Genomic DNA, 15003 nt, shown 5'->3' with positions numbered 1-15003 from the left:
ATGTGATTTCCACCATTTAAAACATGCTCAATTAGATACATAGTAGCTACAGAAATTTTCAGAAACATTTATGTGCTTTCTATTCCTTTCTGATATGTACACAGCATAGTCTAAACAGCTTTCTCTATCTCTTTCGCTCTCGCGCTCTCCAGGACACTGCGGGTGGGCGAGAAGCCAGAGGTCCCCTGCATGAGTAACTGTAACTGCTACACCTCATCAGTCAGCCCAGTATGCGGCTCCAACGGAGTCACCTACCTGTCCTCCTGCTTCGCAGGCTGCACTACAACAGTAAGTACAGGCATCTACCCTGGAAGGCTTCCACCCTCATCTCCATTTTTTATGTTTTTTGGAGTTTTTTTATTTTTATTTTTATTTTTATTTCACCTTTATTTAACCAGGTAGGCTAGTTGAGAACAAGTTCTCATTTGCAACTGCGACCTGGCCAAGATAAAGCATAGCAGTGTGAGCAGACAACACAGAGTTACACATGGAATAAACAATTAACAAGTCAATAACACAGTAGAAAACAAAGGGGGGAGTCTATATACAATGTGTGCAAAAGGCATGAGGAGGTAGGCAAATAATTACAATTTTGCAGATTAACACTGGAGTGATAAATGATCAGATGGTCATGTACAGGTAGAGATATTGGTGTGCAAAAGAGCAGAAAAGTAAATAAATAAAAACAGTATGGGGATGAGGTAGGTGAAAATGGGTGGGCTATTTACCAATAGACTATGTACAGCTGCAGCGATCGGATAGCTGCTCAGATAGCTGATGTTTGAAGTTGGTGAGGGAGATAAAAGTCTCCAACTTCAGCGATTTTTGCAATTCGTTCCAGTCACAGGCAGCAGAGTACTGGAACGAAAGGCGGCCAAATGAGGTGTTGGCTTTAGGGATGATCAGTGAGATACACCTGCTGGAGCGCGTGCTACGGATGGGTGTTGCCATCGTGACCAGTGAACTGAGATAAGGCGGAGCTTTACCTAGCATGGACTTGTAGATGACCTGGAGCCAGTGGGTCTGGCGACGAATATGTAACGAGGGCCAGCCGACTAGAGCATACAAGTCGCAGTGGTGGGTGGTATAAGGTGCTTTAGTGACAAAACGGATGGCACTGTGATAGACTGCATCCAGTTTGCTGAGTAGAGTGTTGGAAGCCATTTTGTAGATGACATCGCCGAAGTCGAGGATCGGTAGGATAGTCAGTTTTACTAGGGTAAGCTTGGCGGCGTGAGTGAAGGAGGCTTTGTTGCGGAATAGAAAGCCGACTCTTGATTTGATTTTCGATTGGAGATGTTTGATATGAGTCTGGAAGGAGAGTTTGCAGTCTAGCCAGACACCTAGGTACTTATAGATGTCCACATATTCAAGGTCGGAACCATCCAGGGTGGTGATGCTAGTCGGGCATGCGGGTGCAGGCAGCGATCGGTTGAAAAAAGTTTAGTCAGGGTTTTAAATTACTTTTGAGCATTTGAATAATAGAATACACAAGGTGTGATTTAGAAATGTAATTGTGCATCAGTAGTTTTTCTCTTGTTATGTCAGTCACGGACAGTCACTCAATTAGCCATGAGGGCTAACCATTTTTAGATCGGTAAGTTAGTCTTGCCAGTTATCTAAATCTGTAGTCATTATGGCCAAACACCGACCGGGCCCTATTGATTTTGTTAGTCACTCTCATTCAGATATCATATTAACATGGCATAAGTCATGGCAAAATGTATAGAGTTGTAGGAAATTAGCTTTAAAACTGCAAACATATCTCCACTTCATGGTAAAATGGATACAATTGTAGGAAATTAGCTACAAAGCTGAAGGAAAATTATCTCTGCCCCATGGCAAAATCAGTAGAATTGCATGAGATTTTGGTGTAAAATTGCCCAATTTCTCTCCACCCCATGACAAAATGCATACAACTGCAACACTGTTTCTATGCCTCATGGCAAAATTGCAGGAAATTTCCTTACAAACACAAAAAAAAGGGCCAACCAAATCTTAGGGCACCCAAAAGGCTAGGGCTAACCCTGGCTACTGGTATAATGCATTTAGGTAAGATAGTTAAGTAGTTTATCTGCACAAATACAGTACCAGTCAAAAGTTTAGACACACTTTATTTGACTATTTTCTACATTGTAGAATAATAGTGAAGACATCAAAACTATGAAATAACACATATGGAATCATGTAACCAAAAAAGTGTTCAACAAATCTAAATATATTTTAAATGTGAGATTCTTCAAAGTCGCCACCCTTTGCCTTGATGACAGTTTTGCACACTCTTGGCATTCTCTCAACCAGCTTCTCCTGGAATGCGTTTCCAACAGTCTTCAAGGAGTTCCCACATATGCTGAGCACTTGTTGGCTGCTTTTCCTTCACTCTGCGGTCCAACTCATCCCAAACCATCTCAATTGGGTTGAGGTCTGGTGATTGTGGAGGCCAGGTCTTCTGATGGAGCACTCCATCACTCTCCTTATTGGTCAAATAGCCCTTACACAGCCTGGAGGTGTGTTGGTCATTTTCCTGTTGAAAAACAAATGATAGTCCCACTAAGCGCAAACCAGATGGAATGGCATATTACTGCAGAATGCTTGGTAGCCATGCTGGTTAATTGTGCCTTGAATTGTAAATAAATCACAGACAGTGTCACCAGCAAAGCACACACCATCACACATCCTCCTCCATGCTTCTCGGTGGGAACCACACATGCGGAGATAATCCGTTCACCTACTCTGCATCTCAAAAAGACACAGCGGTTCTAAAATTTGGACTCATCCGACCAAAGCATAGATTTCCGCCGGTCTAATGTCCATTGCTCGTGTTTCTTGGCCCAAGCAAGTCTCTTCTTCTTGTTGGTGTCCTTTAATAGTGGTTTCTTTGCAGCAATTTGACCATGAAAGCCTTATTCACGCAGTCTCCTCTAAACAGTTGACGTTGAGATGTGTCTGTTACTTGAACTCTGTAAAACATTTATTTGGGCTGCAATCTGAGGTGCAGTTAACTCTAATGAATGTATTCTCTGCAGCAGAGGTAACTCTGGGTCTTCTTTTCCTGTGGCGGTCCTTATGAGAGCAAGTTTCATCATAATGCTTGATCTTTTTTGCGACTGCACTTGAAGAAACTTTCAAAGTTCTTGAAATTTTCGAAATTGACTGACCTTCATGTCTCAAAGTAATGATGGACTGTCGTTTCTCTTTGCTTATTTGACCTTTTATTTCCATGATATGGACTTGGTATTTTACCAAATAGGGCTATCTTCTGTACACCACCCTTACCTTGTCATAACGCAACTGATTGGCTCAAACGCATTAGGAGGGAAAGAAATTCCACAAGTAAACTTTATCGAGGCACACTTGTTAATTGAAATGCATTCTAGGTGACTACCTCATGAAGCTGGTTGAGCGAATGACAAGCGTGTGCAAAGCTGTCCTCAAGGGAAAGAGTGGCTAATTTGAAGAATCTCAAATATAACTTATATTTTGATTTGATTAGCACTTTGTTGGTTATTTCATAGTTTTGATCTCTTCACTATTATTCCACAATGTAGAAAATTGTAAAAAATAAAAATAAAAAAAACCTTGAATGAGTAGGTTGTCCAAACTTTTGACTGGTACTGTAGATTGGTTGCACAATCAGTTGACTTCATGTGTGGGGAAGGATGTGGGTACACAGACCCACGAGCCACTGAGGTCCCTTATGAGTTCAGATCTTTTGTGGTCCCCACCCCTATCAAAGTGGCCCATCCCTGGGCTATATGGTCTTCATTGTTACACCTTGCTCTGTAGTCAGATGCTTATCCCTGTGCAGTGAACCGAAGCCCCAAAAACCTACCTATAGAGAGATGGGAGACTGTTTTGTTCTCTCTTTGTTAATCTGGCTTTTTGTCACATAATTTAAGACAGTAATACTAACGCAGATGCATCTATTCTCCTGTCTTCAGAATCTGACAGGGTGTACATGTATATCCAGTGACAGCGAGATGGCCACAGCTGTCCCAGGGAAGTGTCCCAGTCCAGGCTGCCAGGAGGCCTTCCTCACCTTCCTCTGTGTCATCTGTGCCTGCTGCATGATCGGCTCCATGGCTCAAACACCCTCCGTCATCATCCTCATCAGGTAGCCCCACTGGCACTCACCTTACCACCATGCTATAACTTTCCCAGTAGAACCCAGTCAACCTGTACAGAGGGTTTATATTACTCAGAGACAGCTCTCTCTTTTCTGTGTGTAACTGTTGTCTCTTCTTCCTAGGACTGTGAGCCCTGAGCTGAAATCATATGCTCTTGGAGTTTTGTTTCTCTTGCTGCGACTACTTGGTAAGTTACAGTACTGTTAGACTTGCATCTGAACTAGTGAGGTTGCACTATTACATTATTTTGTTTATAAATCAAACATACTGAGGTTTCAGATGCTATAGTATTGATTTCTCTACACACCTGTTCTGTAGGATTCATCCCCCCTCCTCTGATCTTTGGTGCTGGGATTGACTCAACATGCCTTTTCTGGAGTACAGAGTGTGGGGATAAGGGAGCCTGCCTGCTGTACGACAATATCGCCTACAGACATCTGTATGTGAGCCTGGCCATTGGTCTTAAGGTCACCGCCTTCATTCTGTACACCACTACTTGGTACTGTTTACGCAAGAACTATAAGAAATACATCAAAAATCACGAGGGCTATACAACACCAACCGAACTGTTCCCCTCCAGTCTCACAATGGACAACATGAAGGATGGGAGTCAGAACCCAAACAGGACAAAGTTTATATACAACCTAGAGGACCATGAGTGGTGCGAAAATATGGAGTCGGTTTTATAGTTTCTGAACCATGAAGAGGACTATCTGCTACCTTCATAATTCTCTTGAAGGATTATCGTCTTTCTGTCTTTCTTTCTTTATTAAATGATAGAACATTTTTTATCTGAAGTCCTATTCAGGCTCTGGAAGACTGTTGCTGCTCTCTTCTCCAAATTGGTAACTTTTGATAGAGGCCATTTTGTTTGTAGAGGTGTTATCAGCGAGGATGTCGTCCAGTGCCAGTGAACTCTGTTGTGATTGTTAGTAGAAGACAACTACTGTCTGGTTCTGTCCTGCTCATAGCTGATTAGATGGTCAATATTATACTACTGTGGGCGCCATACTCGCTTGAGTATAAAATGGATCCAGTCAGTGAAAATGACAGGTCCTGTTCGGTCAGTATTACTATGTGTTACATCTCGTTCCGCCAGGGAACTAATATATAAGTGTAAATGATTCGGTGTTGTGTAATTTACGTTTTACTTTGATGAAACGAACAGAGCACTTTCTCATGTACTCTATATAGTAGAGGAAGTAGAACGCTTATATAGGATGATAGTCTGAAGTTACTGTATGCTTTCAGTGTCAGAATGCAGTTCAGAGGAGGTAGCTGAAATGGTGTTAATGTCAGCATACATTGTACAAAAACAGTACTCTTGCTGGAACAGAAACACTGTTTTTGACTATGAACATAGAATACAGTTTGTCTTTCTATGGGTTATCTTATATTATTCATATCCATTTCTATCATTGTGAAAGAGATACTGTATATCTGTCTTTTTGCAGACTCATTTCTGAAGGGTCTTCAAGTTGTAAACATTTCTTTGCTTTTTATTTGCCTAGTTTATTAAACCCTAATATTTTTGAACATGAGGGATTACTAGATAAGAATATTATTTATGTTTGGGGGGGACCATAGCTTTTGGACCATAGTGGGAAAAGCAAAGATTGGAAAATCAACAAGTATTTTTGTGTGTGTTATAATGACATACCATATCTCTTCAAGCTAAACCATGAATATTAAAGTTTATATATTTGTACTTGTGAGGTTCAGAATATTTAATTAGAGTTAACTAAACTGAGATGATAATATAATAATTTGATATTTAATTATTAAGACATTTTTAGTTGGAATCACATATCAGATGGGAGCCAATGTCATAACAAGAAAGGAATAAGAAACAAAACAATGAACAAGATCAAAGCAAACTAAAACAGGGCTTTTCATAGGGCAGAGTAACACTGCTTGTTGCTTTAGGCATGCAGAATCTACATGTGAAGTCTCACAAAAGGTACTTCGAGTAATTTACATGCAATGGCTGATAATCCTACAAGGTAATAGGTGTTCTTATTTTGTTATCCCTTGACATATTTATTTGAAAACCCTCAAGGCTTGATGGCACATCTAACTTCTTATTTTCCATTTTCTCTACAGTTAAAGTTTTGGCATTGTCCCTTTTCTTACACTTTTTTGTATGGCAATATATCATTTATTTTACTCTGGAAATAAAATATTTTTCAGAAAATAAACCAGACATGGTGTCATTTTCACTTTATTTCTTTACAGAGAAAATGTATGTACTGACATGCACTATACGCGTAGGCAGAGAAATGAATAATCTGTATATTTAATATGTGTCTAAAGCACTCAGAAATCAGCCCTCTTTATTCTGATGTCCAGGTCCTAAAATGATTCAAATACAGGTGTAGTGATTGATTTCAGTTTGTCAGAATATATTTATATAGCTTCCCAGAGCATATGTATGACCTATTGGTACTTTGTACTTGATGTATGCTGAGTGTCTTTTGAAAATGTGAATGGACAACTGCACAGTGCTTTCATCTGGTCAGCTTGGTAAGTAGATTAGAGTTATTATTGATATGGCTTAGATTCTCTTTTGAGCCATTGCAGATGAACTGAGTTAACACTGGTGGAGGGGAAGAGAATGCAAGGCGGCTTAGAGCTAATCATCACTCTACTCTACACACTCACTCTACACACTCCAAAAGGTTAAACCCAAAAGGGTTCTACCTGGAACCAAAAATGCTTCTTCAAAGGGTTCTCCTGTGGGGACAGCCAAAGAACCCTTTTAGATTCTAGATCACACGAGGTTAGTGGCACCTTAATTAGGGAGGCTGGAACGTTATGAATAGAATGGTGTCGAACTCACCAAACATGTTTTCCATGTGCTTGATACCATTCCAGACGTTATTATGAACCTTCCCCTCAGCAGCCTCCTGTGTTCTAGATAGCATCTTTTTTTAGTTGTAGCCATCAGAGCGTTTGGCAAAACAGTAGGACAGACACGACAGGATCTATCAGCCCACATGACTCTCCACTCCTCTGGCTGGAGGAAACAGGAAAAATAGTCTTCACATCCCTCTATGTTTAAGCTGGAGGTTTTCCATGTGTCCCGTGTGTGCAGTATTGTGCCTCTATCTTTAAAGCAGAAAAACATTGTGCTACAAAATGGCCTCACAATTTCAGTGTGTGCATGTTAATAGTTCTTCTTTGATAGCCCTTGATAATGAAAATAATAACAGAGGAAGTCGTAGAACATTGCAAAGATTGTAACATTATGGGATGTGTTTGATGATGCTTTCACACACACACACACACACACACATATATACACACACACACACAAACACATATACTGTACAGACAAACAAAGCAAAATTATTTGCCTGGTTTGATTTTGCAGCATCTTGAGACTGGCATTCAATAATTGGTGATTTATCAAGGATGTATTTTGCTTTCCCTCTGTTTCCTGTCTTTCTCCTTAGAATCAAATATTTCTTGCAGCCCTAATGCATTTTTAGATTAATAGGTATATTGCAAATCTGAAAGCACTTTTTCCACATGTTGAAGTGTTACAGCCTTATTCTGTGTTACAGCCTTAATAGATTAAATAAATAAAACATCCTCAGCAATCTACACACAATACCCCATAATGACAAAGCGAAAACAGGTTTTTAGACATTTTTTCAACTGTATTAAAAATAAAAAACATAAGTATTCAGACCCTTTGCAATGACAATCGAAATTGAGCTCAGGCGCATCCTATTTCCATTGATCAACTTGAGATGTTGATTGGAGTCCACCTGTGGACATTATTTGGAAAGACACACACCTGTCTATATAAGGTCCCACATTTGACAGTGCATGTCAGAGCAAAAACCATGCCATAAGGTCGAAGGAATTGTCCGTCGAGCACAGAGACAGGATTGTGTTGAGGCACAGACCTGGGGAAGGGTACCAAAACAATTCTGAAGCATTGAAGGTCCCCAAGAACACAGTGGCTTCCATCATTCTTAAATTTGGAACCACCAAGACAAACTGAGCAATCTGGAGAGAAGGGCCTTGGTCATGCTAGAAGGAAGCCACAAAAGGCACATGACAGCATCTAAAGGACTCTCAGAACATGGGAAACAAGATTCTCTGGTCTGATGAAACCAAGATTGAACTCTTTGGCCTAAATGCCAAGCGCCACATCTGGAGGAAACCTGGCACCATCCCTATGGTGAAGCAGGGTGGTGGCAGCATCATCCTGTGGGGATGTTTTTCTGTGAAAGGGACTGGGAGACTAGTCAGGATCGAGGGAAAGATGGACGGAGCAAAATACAGAGAGATCCTTGATGAAAACCTGCTCCAGAGCGCTCGGGACCTCACACTGGGGAGAAGGTTTACTATCCAACAGGACAACGACCCTAAGCACACAGCCAAGACAACGCTGGAGTGGCTTCGGGACAAGTCTCTGAATGTCCTTGAGTGGCCCAGCCAGAGCCCGGTAACATCCAAAGTTGAATAATTAACAGTATTTATGTATCCCAAACATTTGGAATAGTCTGTGGGTATTTAAAGAACAATCAAGTCGAATTTGTTAATAATTTGTGATGTAACTAAAGACAGTCTAACAGCATAACTGCATCTCTGAATGTATATATTTCCCAGTTGTCAGGGTCACATCAAAATGTTGTGGAATGTATATGTTTAAATATGAAACTATTTGTGAGAAGATGTAATGTGATGTTAGCCTTCTAAATGAGAGAATTCTTTTTCATATGAAGTCTTAACCAAGTCAGTGGCCATGCCCACATCAGCATCATGGAACCCCCTTTTCCCAGAAGTGTATAAAACCCACTTCCGACAAAATTTACATTAGGCCAACGAGACCAACAGCGTGAGCTGAGATGGACATAATGGCTAGAACTCTGAAACTTTCAGCAGAGAAGAAGAAAATCTCTACAAAACTAAAGACTACAAAGGAACATTCAGTCTCTGCAGCTGTTTAAGTAAATTAGTCTGGTAAATGCGAAGGAGAACCAACGGGTGGTATTTTGATTGATCCATTCTGGAGAACATTTCCCTATCAAATGATCATTGGTATGTCTGACAAATCTATTATAACAGACACTTGCAGAACAAAGGGAACAAGGGAACAAGCTACAACTAGTTTACAGACAGGCCTATTTAAATTAAGATGGCACCGACAGAGATGGTCGCCTTGCTTCGCGTTCTTAGGAAACTATCCAGTATTCTGTTTTTTTATGTATTATTTCTTACATTGTTAGCCTAGGAAATCTTAATTCTTATTACATACAGCCGGGAAGAACTATTGGATATAAGAGCAACGTCAACTTACCAACATTACGACCAGGAATACGACTTTCCCAAAACAGATCCTCTCTTCAAACCACCACCCCGGACAATAGATCTAATCCCAGCAGTTGACCGAAAACATCGGCGATGCAGAAGGGGCAGATGGAGCGGTCTTCTGGTCAGGCTTCGTAAACGAGCACATCGCTCACCACTCCCGAGTATACTACTCGCCAATGTCCAGTCTCTTGACAAGAAGGTAGACGAAATTTGAGCAAGGGTTGCCTTTCAGAGAGACATTAGAGACTGTAACATTCTCTGTTTCACAGAAACATGGCTCTCTCGGGATATGGTGTTGGAATCGGTCCAGCTACCAGGCTTCTCCATGCATCGTGCTGACAGAGATAAACACCTCTCTGGGAAGAGGACGTGTGGGGGTGTATGCTTTATGATTAACAACTCATGGTGCGATCATAACAACACGGGAACTCAAGTCCTTCTGCTCACCCGACCTAGAATTTCTTACAATCAAATGCCGGCCATTCTACCTACCAAGAGAATTCTCATCAATTATAGTCACAGCTGTGTACACCCCCCTCAAGCGAACACCAAGACGGCCCTCAAGGAACTATATACCCGGAGGTTGCATTTATTGTAGCTGGGTATTTTAACAAAGCAAATTTGAGATCAATGTTACCTAAATTTTAACAGCTTATTGATTGCAAGACACATAGGGCTAATACTCTCGACCACTGCTACTCTAACCTCCGCGATGCATACAGAGCCCTCCCCCGCCCTCCCTTCGGCAAATCCGACCATGAAGCCATCTTGATCGTCCCGGCTCTTAGGCAGAAACTTAAACAGGATGTAATAGTGACGAGAACCATTCAACGCTGGACTGACCAATCAGAAGCCACGCTCCAAGATTGTTTTTATCATGCGGACTGGAATATGTTCCAGTCAGGCTCAGAGAACGACATTGATCTATGCGCTGACTCGGTGAGTACATTTATAAATAAGTGCATTGGAGATGTTGTAACAACTGTGACTATTAAGACCTACCCTAACCAGAAACCGTGGGTGGATGGCGCCATTCGCGAAAAACTGAAGCGTGATCCACCGCATTTAACTATGAAAAGAGGTCTGGTGATATGGCAAGGCAATCAAACAAGCGAAATGCCGGTACAGTGACAAGGTGGAGTTGCAATTCAACAGCTCAGACACGAGACGCATGTGGCAGGGTCTACAGAAAATCACAGACTACAAAAAAATAACAGACACATCACAGATACTGACGTCATGCTTCCAGACAAACTAAACACATTTATGCCCGCTTTGAGGATAATACAGTGCCACCGTCGCGGCATGCTAACAAAGTCTGCGGCCCACCCCTCTCCTTCTCAGTGGCTGACGTGAGTAAAACATTTAAAAATGTTAACACTCGCAAGGCTGCTGGCCCAGACGGCATCCCTAGCCGCATCCTCAGAGCATGCGCAGACCAGCTGGCTGGTGTGTGTACGGACATATTTAATTGCTCCCCATCCCAGTCTGTTGTCCCCAGAAGTTTCAAGATGGCTACCATTGTTCCTGTACCGAAGAAGGCAAAGATAACTGAACTAAATTACTACCGCACCGTAGCACTCTCTTCTGTTATCATGAAGTGTTTTGAGAGGCTAGTCAAGGAGCATATCACCGCCACCTTACCAGCCACCCTAGACACACTTCAGTTTGCATACCGCCGTAACAGGTCCACAGATGACGCAATCGCCATCGCACTGCTCACTGCCCTCTCCCATCTTGAAAAAAATTACACCTATGTAAGAATGTTGTTCATTGACTACAGCTCAGTATTCAACACCATAGTACCCTCCAAGCTCATCATCAAGATGGATGCCCTGGGTCTCAACCCCTCCCTGTGCAACTGGGTCCTGGACTTTCTGACGGGCTGCCCTCAGGTGGTGAAGGTAGGAGACAACTTCTCCACTTCACTGACCCTCAACCCTGGGGCCCCACAAGGGTGTGTGCTCAGCCCTCTCCTGTACTCCTGTTCACCCATGACTGCATGGCCATGCACGCCTCCAACTCAATCATCAAGTTTGCAGACAACACAACACTGGTGGGCTTGATCACCAACAACATTGAGACAGCCTACATGGAGGAGGTGATGGCACTTGGAGTGTGCTGTCAGGAAAACAACCTCTCACTCAACATCAACAAAACAAAGGAGATGATCGTGGACTTCAGGAAACAGCAGAGGGAGCACCCCCCTATCCACATCGAAGGGTCAGCAGTGGAGAAGGTGGAAAGTCTTAAGTTCCTGGGCGTACACATCACAGACAGACAGACTGAAATGGTCCACCCACACAGACAGTGTGGTGAAGAAGGCGCAACAGCGCCTCTTCAACCTCAGGAGGCTGAAGAAATTTGGCTTGTCACCCAAAACCCTGACAGACTTTTACAGATGCACAATCGAGAGAATCCTGTCGGGCTGTATCACAGCATGGCACGGCAACTGCACCGCCCTCAACTTCAAGGCTCTCCAGAGGGTGGTGCGGTCTGCACAACGCATCACAGGGGTAAACTACCTGCCCTCCATGACACCTACAGCACCTGATGTAACAGGAAGGCCAAAAAGATCATCAAGGACAACAACCACCCGAGCCAACAGCTGTTCACACCGCTATCATCCAGAAGGCGAGGTCAGTACAGGTGCAACAAAGCTGGGACCAAGAGATTGAGAAACAGCTTCTATCTCAAGGCCATCAGTCTGCTAAACAGCAATCACTAACTCAGAGAGGCTGCTGCCCACATTGAGCCCCGATCACTGGACACTTTAATAAATGGATCACTAGTCACTTTAAACAATGACACTAAAAATAATGCCACTTTTTAATAATGTCTACATATCTTATATCACTCATATCACGTGTATATACTGTATTTTATACCATCTGTTGCACCTTGCCTATGCCACTCGGCCATCGCTCATCCATGTATTTATATGTACATATTCTCATTCACCCCTTTAGATTTGTGTGTATTAGGTAGTTGTTGGGGAATTGTTAGATTACTTGTTAGATTTGTGTGTATTAGGTAGTTGTTGGGAATTGTTATATTATTTGTTAGATATTACTGCACTGTTGGAACTAGAAGCACAAGCACTACGTTACACTCACATTAACATCTGCTAACCATGTGTATGTGACCAATAAAATAAGACTTGCTATTTATTTTCAAATGAGCGGCTGTTCATGTGCAAAGTATTAGCATTTCTATGAGCCTAGTTATCAGCTGTGTGTACAATAGTGGAGTCCTTTGTCTTTTCTCCCGCTCTTTCTTACCTGCCCCTCCCTTTTCATTTGATATAACAAGCTGTTAAAGCGGTTTAGTCCACTAGGGACTTTTCATTGTATCATGATAATAACCAACGCATAGCCTATCCTATGTGTGTTTATGTACTTCTGTGTGATTATTTAGTTAGTTAGTAAATAAATAATTAAGGCAATTGGTATGCCGTTGATTCATAATTTATGCTAGGGTTCGTGCAGACATCCAAGAGTTTGCAACATTCAGAATATGACTGATGAGGTAAAATATTAATAAGTGACTGTAATCGATAAGATATGAAAATATCTGACGGGAGTTAAATCTGGGAAATAGTTTCTCTTTAAACAACATTTTCCTGTGGTGCCCCAACTTCCTAGTTAATTAATGTTTACATGATTAGTTTAATCACGTAATAATTACACATAGAGAATTGATTTGATAATATAACAGTCTTCACATTAATTATAGTTCAAGACATGACAAGCCCTTAACCAACAATGCAGTTCTAATCAAATACCTAAAAAGAGATAAGAATAACAAATAATTAAAGAGCAGCAGTAAAATAACAATAGCAGGGCTATATACAGGGGTACCGGTATAGAGGCAATATGTTGAGGTAATTGAGGTAATATGTACATGTAGGTAGAGTTATTACCCGTACCACCTGGGGGCGGCCCGTCAGGATGTCCAGGATCCAGTTGCAGAGGGAGGTGTTCAGTCCCAGGGTCATTAGCTTAGTGATGAGCTTCGAGGGCACTATGGTGTTGAACGCTGAGCTGGAGTCAATGAATAACATTCTTACATAGGTGTTCCTTATGTCCAGGTGTGAAAGGACAGTGTAGAGTGCAATAGAGATGGCATCATCTGTGGATTTGTTGCTCCCTGGAGTACAAACTCTAATTATATTTATAGTGCAAACTGTCACTATCATCAATTCCTGTCATCCCTATCAACAACAAACAAGACCAGACCCATAGGAAATTAGGGTTATAGTCAGACTGCAATACACAGATAAGTATTGAACACAACACTGTTACCACTGGATCTGTAAAGCATTGGATTCAGTAATCTGTCATTGGTTCTACACACACACCTTTGCTTTGGGTTAAGATAAAGTGTTTTCATGTAAGAATCGACAGGAAGGAATAGCTCTTTTGTCCTTCTGACAGATATCTTGCTTTTTCCCTCAGGTGTAAACCATTGGCTTTGTACCACAGAAAAACAACTGCGTGCAATCAAGGATTACAATGGACAACCAACACTGTGGACATCCAACACTGTAGAATAATATGGTCTCTGAGAAATTGACTATTTTGTGTTTGTGTGTGTGTGTGTGTGTGTGTGTGTGTGTGTGTGTGTGTGTGTGTGTGTGTGTGTGTGTGTGTGTGTGTGCGTGCGTGCGTGCGTGCGTGCGTGCGTGCGTGCGTGCGTGCGTGCGTGCGTGCGTGTGTGTGGTGATCCAGCAGCTGCTAGGGCATTGTATCACACTACACATCATTCATTTAGGAATTCATCGTAGAGGCTCATTTCTCCAAAGTCCTGAGCCTCTAGTTTGTGAAAGTACATACTACTGTAAAACATTTTATAAATCAAACTACTGCCTCTGTAATGTAGCAGAAGTCTACCCCTCAAGTCTAGTCTATTGAAGTAGTTCCAGGCCTTTTATGATTGCAAATCACCCCCCCAAAAAACTTGTTTTAAGTAAATACTTATTCTATTTCATCTTCAGGATATTCTTCAAACACAAACTTTTATCTTGGTTTTTAGTATTTTTTACACATACACAATTCATTAAATCACCCAATTTGATCTGATAATTATATTAATTAACAGTTTAATCCTGCTATGGCAAGTGTTTTCGTAATCAAAGATCACAATGTAATTATAATTTGTAAGAGCTTCAAAATATTTAGGAACATACAGGACGAATTTCAAGAGCTATAGGAGTACACTCACAGTGCTACCTTGAACAAAAATCATCATATTCTCAAATTAGAGTTCACTGCTAAAAAGCAACTGATTGCAGCTAAAAAGAAATCCACCATTTTGGTAATTCCAACCAATTGTTGACATAGATTGTTGATTTCTCTACTGTGGGTTTTAGACACCATTGTGTCAGACAGCACAGTGAGACCCTTCCATAAACGAGAGAGGCTCATGAATACCAATGGTATTGGTTCGAGCATCATAGACACCTCAATTACTAACACACTCCTCGACATGTATCACACTCTGGATCACATCAAAGCCCGACAAACGCAATTATAGTTCTTCAAACAAA

At 41.6% G+C, this 15003-nt stretch overlaps 1 protein-coding gene across 1 annotated transcript in view; it reads left to right on the top strand.

Moving 5' to 3' along the window:
- slco3a1a (solute carrier organic anion transporter family member 3A1a) overlaps positions 1 to 5663 on the top strand; it is a 52993-nt gene extending 47330 nt beyond the window's left edge. Inside the window, exons 7-10 of the mRNA XM_024423565.2 lie at positions 153 to 288; positions 3942 to 4114; positions 4250 to 4314; positions 4446 to 5663. Coding sequence (XP_024279333.1) covers positions 153 to 288; positions 3942 to 4114; positions 4250 to 4314; positions 4446 to 4816 — 745 coding nt within the window. The 3' untranslated portion in view covers positions 4817 to 5663. The remainder of the gene's footprint in view (positions 1 to 152; positions 289 to 3941; positions 4115 to 4249; positions 4315 to 4445) is intronic.
- Positions 5664 to 15003: the final 9340 nt, after the last annotated feature.

Source organism: Oncorhynchus tshawytscha, linkage group LG06 (genome assembly GCF_018296145.1).
Source record: "Oncorhynchus tshawytscha isolate Ot180627B linkage group LG06, Otsh_v2.0, whole genome shotgun sequence".
NCBI classification, from domain to species: Eukaryota; Metazoa; Chordata; class Actinopteri; order Salmoniformes; family Salmonidae; genus Oncorhynchus; species Oncorhynchus tshawytscha.
This window is presented reverse-complemented; position numbering and strand designations above follow the sequence as displayed.